Raw genomic sequence first — 13787 nt, 5'->3', positions numbered from 1 at the left:
GCAACGAGTTGTGGCTCGCTTCATCCGCGTCCGTACAGAACCATAGAGGTCACTGATTAAATATGGTATATGTTAAGCAAGTATGTATTAAGTACCCTGTGGCTGAGGCAGATCGTTGTCATCCTCCAGTTCCCAACCTGGCTTGACGACACACTTCGCCGGTCGAATCTCGAACAAATACATGAGATCGGCTACCAGCGCTAGCATATTTGGCCTAATCGTCTCATGCATAAACAATAGATCCTCAAGCGTTAGAAAACAAATATCGTGAGGAAGGTTCTGCTCGCAGAACGCCTGCACCAACTGCAGATTGCACAGTGAATCGGTCAGGTTCATAGGATCGTTTAGGCATAGCTCCTGCCACGGTAATGCATCCGGGCAGTAAAAAGAAAGCAACGAAGAAAGACCACACCCATCCGACAGTTCCGCCATGTCCTGAAACGATCAAAAATGTCCACAATTGAATCACCTAACAATGCTGTCCACCGATTACACTGGAAACGCAGACGAAAATGTCATTGCTTGATAAAAAAGACCTCTCTAATAACGCTGAGATGAATTCATTTATGGATGATAATCGGCTATGACTCTTGCACACTTTTCAGGATCGCTATCACTACGGCAGATACAAATACATTAAAAAACGTAGCGTTTTAGTTTGGTAAAATCACATCCCATCCGGTTAATCATCAAAGAAAAAAGGGACATGTTCGCTCGTCCCCAAATCACAACCCCGTCACAAGCTAGCGTATTTCAACACAATCTTTATCTATCAATTCTTTTAGACTCCACTTAATACTTGGCCACTACATAGGCAGCCAAAAAGTTATTGGCAGTTTTGTAGTTATGTATGTTCGAAGTATTAATCACCGTCAGAACAGCAGAAAAAATTAACGTCATTGTTTACATTTTTGGCTTGTTAGCTGACGACCCATCTACTTCAGTCGACTGGGTTATCGTCCCATTGCGATGTATCGAACTGCGTTTTGTGCCCTTCTACTGTGTTCAGGTCAAACAACGGCAACTACAACGAAAGTAATGCTAAGCCAATGTGGAATTCTGGTGTAGATTATATTCCTAGCCATTTCCGTTCATCAAGACACACAGAGAGATAAAGCATGATGTGTGTCAGCGTAAATCAAGCATACAAAAGGCTTTCCGAAATGTGTATCGTCAATCATGTCGTATATGAGAACGAAAAAATTCAGTAACTGACCTAATATTTGCCTCTTTCGTTATGACTATGCGGTGGATTAGCCTCATCCGTGTATGAAATGCTAAACGTGTGTTAGGTTCGCAAACCTTAGAACAATGCGACCTTGTTTCACATATCTAGATGCCTAAGTCTCTGTCGAAAGCTACTGTATAAGATGGATTGGCTTCGAACGCACGGTAATTTCACCGTGAGACCCTATGATTGTGCACTGTACACCTCAAAAAGTGCAAACGGTCCTAGTAAATAATTTTCTTTTTTTATTAAAAACAGTCGGAATTTAGCAGTCGTATTCATGTCAAAAATACGTAAATACGAAAACAATGTCAGGGTAGTGTTGCTTAAATTTTACCTCAGAATAAGTAAACACAGATCCTCCCACTATGTCATTCGTTTGACGCCAGCTCTTGTACAATTTTAAGTGACTTTTTTCAGACTTCGCCTAAGAAGATTGTTAGCAGGGACGTGTCCTAACAAAACAAAATCTGACTGCACATTATTCACACCAATCCATTGCAGAATTCCATAATAACCCCCTTTGGCTATGAAGTTTATCATACGACCGAAACTAGCCGACAAATACGCAACTAAAGAAAGTTTAAAATTCAAAAACCTTTCACATTATATATATGCTTGCCGCGTTTATGAGTAATTTCAGGCGGATCGTTACATCAATAAACGCAGTGAAGCTCACATAGCCTTAAGCTAGATCCTCGTCCCATTTATGATCATGTGAGTATTGTCACGTACCATCAATCGGCTTCTCTGCCTCGCCAATTTATATGTAATTGTATACAAGATGAGTGCACCGTCTACCGAACGATCTTTTCTATTTATCATTTTATTTGGAAGGTATACACATTCCCATTTATCGTGGGATGAGGCCATGCCACTATCACATCTGATCACTACAGCTCAATGAATTGATGACCGGTACGCTTTGAACAATCATTATCGCGAAACCCTTCAATATTCGTCGTTTCCAGTCATGAAGAAGTATAAGCTTCGGCAAATAGTTCTTCCGGCCCTGTCTACGTCTGGTCAGGGGCAAAATCAGTGCTATTAATAAACATGTGGTTCTCAATAAAGGAAGGCTAAGGTGATAATACTATATGCTAGTTTTAGCTAACAGGCATCTGTCGAGTTATATGTCCTGGATAGCTAAGATAGAGTACTGACGGTCTGGATTGGTTGATCACTTTGTGGTAGTCAACCGAAAAGTAAAAAGGCCTAAACCTAAACGTTTGCTATCACTCTACTGAACAAAATGCTCTCGTACTTTGTCTCTAAGCTGCCCTGTCATCGATAATTCCGATCGTAATGGGTAAAGCGTGATTCTAAATTACCGTACTACTGCAAAGACGTAATTCTCCATTTGGGACCTGCGAGTATACATTTGAGTTAGGGTGCCATTAACCGAGCTAGCAGGAAGCAACAGAGGTTTCTTTTCTAGTCCGAATTTCAGGCGTTTCTAACTCTGTGATTAGCACAGATCCCTTCCCGAGGGATGAAGGAGCACGACTTCCGTGCCATCTGACATAGCGTGCAACATAGTGGAGTAATTGGTCGTAGCATTTCTAGCGTTTCTTCATTTTAGGCGTCTGATTTGTATCCAGTTTAATATCAGGTTGATAGAAGACTTACACCAGTATAAGGCAGAAAAACGGATGTATATCCAAATGGATGCTCGATATATGAGCTATACAACTTACGGAAAATAATTAAAGATAATCGAATACTCTTATTTAATTTTAACATTTTGTACCGTTGTGCCACCATACAGCTAGCATGAAATGGTCATGCATGAGTGTAGAGGTGTTAAACGTGGAATTATAGTACGTCATGGTGACGCGAAATGATCATTATAGTTTCCGCCATCCTGTTCCGGATATTTCGAAATCTCTCTCTTAGAGTTTGTGTGCTTACCTGCATGATGGTCGCGGGAGGCACAGGCTGGCCCGCTTCCAGCTGAACGCGTTCTCGCAGGGCCACGGTAGCTGCATTGATCCAGAGTAGAGCAGCTTCCTCTGAGGTTACGGGCACCTCGTCTGGGTACTGCACTTCACTATATCGACGAACAACCTCGAAGACCTATCCAACGAAGAGAATCATGTTATCGAAGGGTAACACATAGCCTTTGCTACGCTTAGTGAATATAATTAATAATCAAATTATTCTAATTATTCATGTTTATAAGTTGTCCTACATCAGCTGCATTAATCTATAGTGTGTTATTGACTAGGATAAAAATATCAACTATCTGATTATTATACCGGTATGTTATTGGCACAAAGAATGTTCGTTCAGCGTGAAGAAGTAACAAGACCGTTTGAAGAAGCAATGTCTGAGCCTATCTCAGGAGCACGTTAAATTGTGCCCAATTAGCATGATCACGTTTTTAATGAGTATCATTCCGCATGTCTTACTTCTTTCAATATATACATAAGAAACGCTGGAAAACGCAGAGGACGTACGACCGCTACAAACCTTGAGTGGAATGAGCACCTCCTTGATGTAGAGGTCCATTATGGCTTCAATCACAGACATATGCGCAGCCTGAAACAAAGGTACAAAAACAAACAACACGATAGACGTACTTATTAATCGAAGTGGCAAACTTGCCGACCAACGTAAACTTCTATATAGAAGTGTCAGTTAAAAAAGGTTTTAACAACCGTTCAACGAATGAGAATCCTCATCAGTACTTAATCCTCTCTAGTGTAGAATTTGGCAAAGCAATCGAGAAATATGTAAATTATATGTTCACTTCAGCAGCTTCAGAAGTCTGACAAACCATGCAATAGATAATCAAAGTCTTTATCCCTTGAGTCTAAATTAGAAAATTTTTAAACTCATATAAGTCGGGAGTAGCTTGCGGATGCGTGTGAAACTGTTAGTATCAGACACCAAGGTTCCACGATTCTAGCTCCAAGGTTTCTGACAAACTGGCTACAGATTTATTTGACTTCAATGTCGATGGGATAGGTATTATGTCGTTCAATATCCTTCACAACGGAGATATGTTAAGGTGAACGAGAGACATCAGTTGAAATACACAGGAACCTAACTTATTTCTTGACAGTCGCCTGCTGAAAGCTTGGCATCAAAGTTAATTAACTTCCGTAGTTCAGCGAGTTAGTTGTTTGGCGCAATTTTATACGTATTTTTTTGTACCCGTGCCGTGTTTCTGAAAGTCATCACGATCTCGTTTCTCGTTAATACTTCGGTAAGCAATGTTACATATTTCTAGTCACTTTGGCGATCCTTTATAGTGAACTATTCATACTACCTAATGGACTACTGTGAATAACAATAAAGCATGCATGAAAATGACCTTTGATCTTAGCAGATGCCTTGTTTCATCCTGTCATGATCGCCATCACTATTGACAAGTTTTAAACACTGTCCCTGAAAGCTTCGAATTCACTTCCACGATTCCTTTTACCGAATGGCTGCGATAATTAGTTACTACACTAACAATTCTCAGAATGAAGATACATATTTATCTATTTTACATGATTTTCTATAGATAGTTATATTTTTATGTCGACGGCCGCCCGTGATACATGATAGCAGCAGTGGCAGCGGCAACGGCGGCACCCACTGAGCTTCTTGCGTCTATGCCGTGAGGCTTGTCTGCCATCGCGTCCATTTCGACGTGCAAGCCGTTGTTTAGTGTTTCCCAACATCAAAAATTTTCTAAATAACAACAGCAGCGGCTGCTGCTGCTGCTGCTGCAGTGCGAGTAGCAGATCCAAACACGAAGACACGATGCTGTAATTTCCTGGACAAGCTCTCAGCAAACAGCAAGTAGTCAATGCTGTTCAAATAGCAGCAGCAGCAGCAGCGTCGAACGACGACGCATGTTGCTACATCGTTCGATGTCCCCAATAGAATCAATAGCAGTCTTGGCATCCCACATCAGTCCTTCACGCAGAAGCGTTGTTCAATCCACATCCAGTGAATACCATATACAATATGAACATTGCGTGGGTGGTGTGCCTTGTGCATGGATGTTTGTTTGTACGTGTACATGTGTACACACGTATGTGCATGAGCTTCTACGTTGGAAAGTGAGGCGTACAACGGTGACGGCACTGGTGAAAATGGTTTAGATGCCGCCACTCTATTACCGTCATTAGCGTCACTAGTCTCAGCAGAGGTCGACTGACACAATCTGAGTGATTAAATTAAAGACACACACATTTACGCACCGATGACAAACGGATCGACAATCATATGCGTGGTCGTAGCTGTTTTACCTTGTCTGAAATTACCGCGTTTTATTCTAAAGGATCAGCAGAATCGACAAACGCTGCAACAGCACTACCGCCGCTACTGGTTATTAACGGGCAGTCTTCTCGCCGCTGCCGAGGTGGCTTCTTACAACAGTGAAGTTCTTGACGCCAGGCGTCAGACTACGTATGCTGACGGTGATGAAGAACGGCAAAACTAACATTAGGTTAGGACGAGCCAGTCAGCGATAACTAATAGATAATTGTAGCATCGGCATGATAGCCTTGCTCTGTACAGTCGTCAAGCTAAACCAGCTGGCACTGATCGGCCTGTCTGTTCAGAACAGCCAAAATTTCTTCTGCTTTCAGCATACAGATCCTCCTATTCATTCGGCCTTACAAAGCATTAGCAGCACTGGCAAGTTCAGTCGGACGTCAAAACCATAGAGGAGAAAAGGTTTATCGCACTACTCTATAGTACGTAATACCGGTGGCTAGGGCGTCAACTGTAAATGAGAAGTTTCACAGTTCGTCACGATATGGCCACCGGAAACCCAGAAAGTGAGCCAACGTAAGGGTGCGTCTATCCTGCTGCTCGCAGCATGTGCAAGTACAACGTCCTATGCGAAATTTCGCATAGATCTGACGAAAATATTAGTACTGCGGGAACACAGAACACCGGTCAATCAAACCAATCGCCTTAGTGTGGTCTATCTATATCATTGTGCCCTTAGCTTAGTATATGAACTTCTTCTATAGTGAACATAATACAAATTCTGCTTCCAGTTTATCATAAAAGTGTTATATTAAAAGGATTTAACCCGAACGATACAGAGTTATAGCAAGCACTCTGAACATGACGACTCAGTGGGAAAGTCGTTATTTTCCTCTGTGCCAGAGATTTCATAGTAGTAATAAGCCTTCTGAAATATGCACTATTAAGCATAGATACGATCCAATACTTAACACAAATCCTGACCATCGGTCTGAGGTCTGACCCCCCATAATGCAACTAGTCAGCATCGAGGGCAAACGGAATAGCGATGGTCTGCTACGTTACTTTCAAATGTTCTGCCAACAATATCTCTGCTTGGCGTAAATCCATGATTAACAATGTTAACGATCAGAACTACTATTAATAAATTATTTGCATCTAAATTTCAATCAATTATATGTAGACTTACATAGGTAAAGCTTCCTTACGCGTCACGTTTTGGTAAGAATCGTCGTAATTATGTTTATTTATATATATATATATATATATATATATATATATATATATTCTGCAGTGAATAAGAAAGGGAACGACCATGATGGTCTGCATTGATGGTGTGGGTATTTAAGCCTTTTGTCTAAGTTGCTTTTTTAAGTACCTGAAGAAGAATACCTGAAAACCGTACGAACCATTGGAAACCACCACAAGAAGCTAGATTTAGATTGCGCTTTACTTGAACTAGCTTTTCATTTCTATGACATGTAGTTTTGTATTCTTTATGTATTTCTTCTATTTTTTTGTTACATCTCTCGTTCTACATACGCACAGGAAACCTTGTGCTGGAAAATGCTTTGTACGGTAAATGGTCAAATATCGTCGGGCGTAATTTGTGATTCGTCCTAATTCGTAATTAGCTTGGTTTACCACTTTTATCTGTTTCATCGAAAAGACTAGCTATATCTTTTGGAGTATTCCGATTGTCCTAAGGAAGTTCTCATCTGAATAATAGGCCCTTACGCGTTAACCAACTCTGCGGTAAGATCAAAAAGAGCAGAAATAAACTTCGGAAACAAGGGAAACGTTTTTTTCGAAAAAAAAAAAAGTACGAAAGTCCCTTGTAATAGAAAATCTATAATATTATAGAGTCATTTTATAATAGAAAATCGCAAGCTAAACTCGTACAAACTTAATTTTTGGCTACGAACATCGCATGACTACCGCCATGAATAGGGAACAGCCTATTTTCAAAGCACACCAAAACGTTCAATGTCATAAGAAATCAATCTCTCGACAGAACACGGAAGTCGTACACGAAGTTCTTTAACGGTTTGATAGAACTCACCATTCGGATGGGTGCGTTCTGGGTAAGCGTGGTTTCATTGAGAGTTGTCGTTCCATCCGCCGGCGCGAGGACTTCAACACCTTTTTTTTGAAGTGCCGAAATGATGCCGACGTGACTGAGGGTGTGGTAATTAGGATCTGCGTAAATTGACGCCAGCGCCATGCAATACAGCTCACCCGACGAAAGACCCTGAACAATCTGTGGTTTCAGACGGTACTGGTCCTATAATTATTAATAAACATTAATTTTCGTAAATGAACCTATCCTTTAGGGAACAAACTCTGAAACAATGACTTTCAGCACAGACATAGCAACAAGTAATTTGGACGAAACAACTATCCTATAAATGATTATCATAGACAAGTGGAAATAAAGTACTATAATATTAAGTGATGGATGTCCTTTAACTATATTTTTTCCTTTTCATATTAAACGAAGCTTGTCAGACTTACCTCGTGGTCTCTGTAGTAAGGATCTCGGAGTTCGGTAGGGACCCGATTGTTGTGCGCTTTCGAGACCAGCCATAATACACTTGCGCGTTCCTTTGCCTGCAAAAATTAAAATTAATCAACCTATTGATTTAGGCTTTGCAAAAACACCCAACAGGTTATAAATTCATCATTAACTCTCAGTTTCGATGTTTAAAACAGACATACATTTTTCTATCACCCGATTTTCCTAAATGTCCTTTTAATACACCGATTTCATTATGTTACCCTACTGTGAGGGCTCTTTCAAATGCGCATATCGTGTAGCATTATGGGCCTGAAACACACCTTGGGATTGCAGAGGATAAAAGGCTTATCATGTTGTTTTCTATAACCAGGCAGTCAGGTAGGAAATGCTTTCTTCAGATAGAACTACTTCCCGAAGGTATTCTTCTATAGAACAGTGTTTACGCTTTCGCTTGTAGGACTAAACTGAGCCCTTTTTTTTCGGTATACAAGTATTAGGCTTAATTCCTGTCCAAGCATTCCTTTACTCCTTAGCTTTACTACTTGAATCCGAATTTGCTTTCAGATGGAACGTGGCCCTCATTGGTTCAGCCTTGACTCCACCAACGTCCCATTGAACTACATGAACAGCGTGTGCACTCCGAAGCACATTAGCTAGGGGGCAAACTGTCCGATTTTTTCGATCGCAGTGTTGGTTCTGACATATAACCCGTTTTTTCCTCCTGCATCCCTTTTCTCACCGCCAAGTCAATCAGCCAGCGTACTATTTATAGCCAGGACGACATACTACAGCTGAATAGGGCAAAAAACAAGCGAATATACGACTTCCAGCAGGCCTTCCACTGCTACCGGGCAACGCCTACTTTCCTCCAGGTCCCAAATCTGCACCCTTAACCTTCGCTAATATGTAATCTCTAAAGCTCAACTTACCTCTTGGATAGGCTTTGCCCTTCCCACAAGATGTCACATTATTTTATTTAAAATGAATTTGTGCAGGTAAAAACTCTGGTAGCACATAAAAACGCCACAGAGCAGTATTGCGGTTTCTGAAAATTAAAATACCGTAACTACTATCTGTAAGTATTCCTATCTACGGCACAGCGAGTACAGAAGAACCCAGACAGATGGCAGAGTCGCAACAATAGACTAGTACGTTAATACTGAATGGGAAACGTGATTAATGCACAGCAGTGTTCTCTTCACTGATATGGTCAAATTATCGTTTGCAAGTTAGGGACGTATAGAGATTGGGAAAGCCTTAATTTCGATATTCCGCTCGCTCTTTCGAACAATCAGTGACTTACGCCCGCGTAGACTTCTCTCTTTCTCCCTCACATGAGATACTCACAATATTTATAACATACGCCATCACATATCCGTAGGAAATAGCCCGAATAAACCACTGAATCAGCGACGCCATAATGTGCATTATTAAAATCGCAATAGAAAATAAGTAACGTCAATAGAGGCGTCGCGTGAACTAGATTTTACTTAATTTCCCTGACGATCACAATATGACATTTCTTATTGCGTATATTTGAATCCTCTCTTTTAGAGAAGCACAAGTGAACATCGGGATCTCACTTTGAGGATCTTCGTTCGACACGTAAATGAGACATATAATTCTAACAAATCTCGCAAAAATGCTGACTTTATACGAACATGTTCAGTGCTGGATTACTTTCACCTAATTATGAGACGGAATTTTAGATAAGTGAAGAATGTAGCTTGATTAAGCATTGTTTATACGACGTTGTTTTTAACGCCAACTTCATTCGTATCGCTATCGTTCAATTACAAACATTGACAAAATTAACAACAAATCAAGCAATAACTTGCCTACAAGTTTTTGTTTTCGGTCAATTAGTATTTCGATGCAAAACTTGACCGCTGCGGTAGCACAACAGATAGGGCACTTCCGTAAGAATTTGAATTTAGTCCGCACCTGACGGTCGGCGTATCGTTCAGCTGAACGTCACTACAATCGCTACATCCGTTGTATGTGTGAGGTAGTCCCCGACGGACCGTTGTTACTCGGCTCTAATAATAAAAAAAAAAAACTAGGAACCATTCGCCCAAACATAACTTGCATAGTTAACAAAATGAATCGTTAGTGCTAAATAGAATTTATTATACAGCCAGCCATGTAAAATAAACAGCCCTATAATTCCAAGTATTTTCCGGTAAGATACCATTGAATATATGACGTATAATACGGCAGAATCAACAATGGAGCAGGAAGAACGGGCCGCACACAGATGCGAACTAACAAAGTCTTTTTGACTTACACATTGTGGAAATCATTATCGGTCAATATTTCTAAAAAAAAACATAAATAATCGGATTTAGCGCCTTTGTTTTCTTTGCTGAGCTAGAATTATTCGTGGTAATTCATGTCACATATAAAGCTGCACGTGTATTGTAACATTGTGACTATCGTGGATAGACCACTATCGTAACAGCTGATTTACTAGCCGCCGAAATCTAAGAATCACGGATATGACGTTTTATGACAAGACGCTATCTTTTTAGGAATGCACTACTTTATTTTTACAAAATGTTTGAGTAAAATCTTTTCATATGTAATACGTCCCCCATAGGTAAATCAGTAAGCTAGTCAGTCTAGCCAAGCGTAGACAATAGCCAGAGCATACATCATGGCTATTTTATAGTTTAGCCTCATGTTTACATAATGTGCGGCACATGATCAACCATGTAAAGCGATCTATCCCATGACGACTCTCGAACGCCAAGCGCATTCGTTCGAAAATGCAGAAGTCTAACAACAAACTGTAGCTATCTGACATAGTCTCGTCATCGTATAACCCCCGAAACACGGCTTGATCGTGTTAGTTTACCCCAACCAAGTTTGTTACGAGGTGAACCAGGTATAAGTCCGCATACATCACTGTTCCTTAGCTAATGATAACTCACTGCCTGGCACCTCACAGATTCTCAACGCATAATTTTACCCGCAAGTTCCCGATCTCTCGTAGGGAGGTGCCAACAGCATGATTCAGTGTCACAATCGTGGCCATGTCATGACAGCAAAACGCCTGAATCAGCCTGACCATTCGTAGCCATTTCACTGTGAACTTTGTTCAACGACAGCGGATAAGGGCTTTGCCGAATTCGAGCGAGTGTGTGGTACGTCGACAAAGGCGCAAAAGAAAACGCTTCGGGAAATCGGAATAAGGCCTCGACGACCTTTGCTATCCACAGAGTGCTGCTAATATGATATGCTCCTCAGAGTCGAAAAAAACAGCGCAATATGATCGAAACGCTTGCGTGTAGAAATAGTCGAGTTCGATAACTGCAAATGACAGCCACATATACACAGTATAGTGGAAGATTAGATTCAATCATTTGACGGGTACTTACTTATTTGTTGACCGCTAATGATGGGCATAACAACTGTCTTGTCACTTCTGTTCCATACCTTAGCCATTAACGATTTCTAGGGCAGGCTAGAATCTGTCATCTCGATAAATAAAAGTCCACTTCTAGCTAGGCGCCCAAATCGAATAGTGCGCGAGGACTGAGAATAGGCCGGTTAATATAATGATCAACTGACCAACAAAGACATTACGGCATCGGCCACAGTTGTACAATGTTATTGTTGATGTTCGTCTCGTTCTTATTGTTAACGAACCTGTATCAATCGGTGTATCATAGAGCAGGTGTTTCAATTCTCCATCGAGCCAAATATGTATTAAAACATTACAAGGCCTCACTCACTAACACGACCCTAGGACGCGTTGTAGCAGTAACAAGAACGCGACGTAGGAACACTTGTGTACGATACAATAACATCATCAACCCATCGCTATGTAAAGGTCTAGGGTAAAAACAATGGACACTGGCTGAGTAGCACCAGATTTCGTACTTAACCAAACCGCAAAGCTAGCGGTCGATGCTTGGGAACAGCTGGACTGGTTTACTCTTCGTATGATGACCTGTTTGTTTGTATATAAATATTGGTTAATAGAAAATGAATGTCGCTGTTGTACTGATTGATCAGAAGGACTTGGCATGCTTTGCCAACTATCTCAGTCCGAATTACTGCTACCTCGGATCGTAATAAGTAACAATACCACTAGCAGTTCTCTATGACAGAACCCCGTGTCGATTCGGAATGAGGCCCAAATGTTAACTTCCCATAAAAGCTGCACTAACCAACATTCACAGGTTGAAATTATAGTAGATGCAGAATATAATCAAGGTATAGTGTACGTACGCGCAGGCCAAGCATCTACGAACTCCGAGCTTTATTCTATACGAAGTAATGAAGAATAAAATTAGTTATTATATTTCAAATCGAATAGGCGCCAAGAGGGCACATGTAATAGCTATCCAAATATACTTCCCCATAGCGAATCTGTGCTAACCTTTTCTCTGGAGTTTTCCAGAGTCACACTCGTCGGGGTCGAACTATTTGACCAAGCGACAATTGAAACTCCGCACGTGAAAATCAATCATTCTCGATACCTTAAGGCGCTTCTTAGTCCTGGAAACATCACTTAGCTGCTGAAGCTTAGCATAGCTCAGCCCGTAATCGGCGGTGAACCAGATCGATCCGTATGTATAATTTGCTCTGTCTGAATAATATCTGTTCTATGAGGAGGAAGCGACATCATATTTAAATGATAATAACACAACTACAACCTACCTTCGGATTTGGTCTCATTTTCTTTTTTTTTGGCTTAAGTGGCATCTGCATGCCGTACTTCCGATCCGCTTCAAAAGCACCGGACAAAGCACCTCAATAACTGTTTCTCTGGACCCCTTAATGAAGCATTATTGTGCCACTTGACTCAATAGAAGCATATTCAAAACGCGTACGGGCTACAAGGACGGTATAACATAAAATCTGTAATTGAGCGTACACTGAGAAACTTCAATAAAGTAGTTCCGTTTTTCCCCTGCCGATAGCTAAACGCGTGGAACACAAAATGCATATTATATTCTCTTCACTTGAAAGACATTTCTACGATCAGTCTGTTTTACATTGATCAGTATCAGCAAAAAGTTATTATTATTTGCGAAAGAACGGTGACTGATCATAGGCAGCGCTCTACGGATCCATGCTCAAATGGCCGCCTATGAACAATACAACTGATTTGTTGACAAGGGAGTTTCGAAGGAGGCAGATCAGTCTACAGAAGCGTCACCGACAACGCCAGTTTCTAATTAGACCTCTACGGCTTATGAAACGATTATAAAATACCCACACGATCAAAATGGCCGTTTAAACGTATCCAGTTCTAACAACATAACGTTTCACCTTTACTCATACGAGGTCGGCTAGAATACATTTTTGTTACTGTGTTAGAAGTGATCGGCTACATGTTGACATCGTTGTTAGAAAAAGATCGATTGTAATTGCGGCTTGGTCGCAATGAACGCATGTTTTGTTGTGTGACAGTTCTTATAGCCGTTAACGCTGATACGCGAAAATTCCGGAAACCAGCATTCACAAAAAGCAAACAGTATATAACAGAAGCCAAGTTGATTAAGTGTTGCATTATAGACAACGACCCTATAGGCGGCGATTTACATTCAGATCAATGTGACTCATCATTTTTCTAAAGGCTTCGGCATAATTCACTTCACCTAGTAACAAACGAGACACAAAATCAGTTAAATCTGTGACAAAAATTGGCATGAACGGATTCGCAACGGAAGCTCGATGATCGTAAGTGGTGTCCGGCAATGATCCAGTCGCATCGGCTAGTTTACGGAAAAAGATTAGTAATTTGTTACGGATATGACAGAATAAAGTCTGCTATTCTCTAAGCAACAAGCCAGAAAATCAGAATGTTGAAGA

At 40.8% G+C, this 13787-nt stretch overlaps 1 protein-coding gene and 1 long non-coding RNA gene across 7 annotated transcripts in view; both read right to left on the bottom strand.

Annotated features, from left to right (window-relative positions):
- The window catches only part of LOC111265281 (patronin), a 98117-nt gene that overhangs the window by 60785 nt on the left and 23545 nt on the right, over nucleotides 1–13787 (bottom strand). For 5 of the 6 annotated variants that reach the window (XM_022841827.2, XM_022841824.2, XM_022841826.2 and 2 more), the window contains exons 2-6: nucleotides 7958–8053; nucleotides 7506–7727; nucleotides 3701–3769; nucleotides 3140–3304; nucleotides 96–435 (exon numbers count right to left, since the gene is read on the bottom strand). In XM_022841827.2, the coding sequence (XP_022697562.1) occupies nucleotides 96–435; nucleotides 3140–3304; nucleotides 3701–3769; nucleotides 7506–7727; nucleotides 7958–8053 (892 nt within the window). Of the gene's footprint in view, nucleotides 1–95; nucleotides 436–3139; nucleotides 3305–3700; nucleotides 3770–4547; nucleotides 4751–7505; nucleotides 7728–7957; nucleotides 8054–13787 lie in introns of those variants that run through there. The other variant, XM_022841829.2, reaches the window with a different exon arrangement.
- LOC147752835 (uncharacterized) lies at nucleotides 10507–13767 on the bottom strand. The gene is made up of 3 exons (XR_015313003.1): nucleotides 13192–13767; nucleotides 12630–12805; nucleotides 10507–11273 (listed from the first exon to the last, which is right to left on the bottom strand). It is a non-coding gene; the product is annotated as an uncharacterized LOC147752835 (long non-coding RNA).

Source organism: Varroa jacobsoni, unplaced genomic scaffold, assembly GCF_002532875.2.
Source record: "Varroa jacobsoni isolate VJ856 unplaced genomic scaffold, vjacob_1.0 scaffold_952, whole genome shotgun sequence".
NCBI classification, from domain to species: domain Eukaryota; kingdom Metazoa; phylum Arthropoda; class Arachnida; order Mesostigmata; family Varroidae; genus Varroa; species Varroa jacobsoni.
The sequence above is the reverse complement of the archived record's forward strand: the minus strand, read 5'-3'. Positions and strand labels throughout refer to the sequence as shown.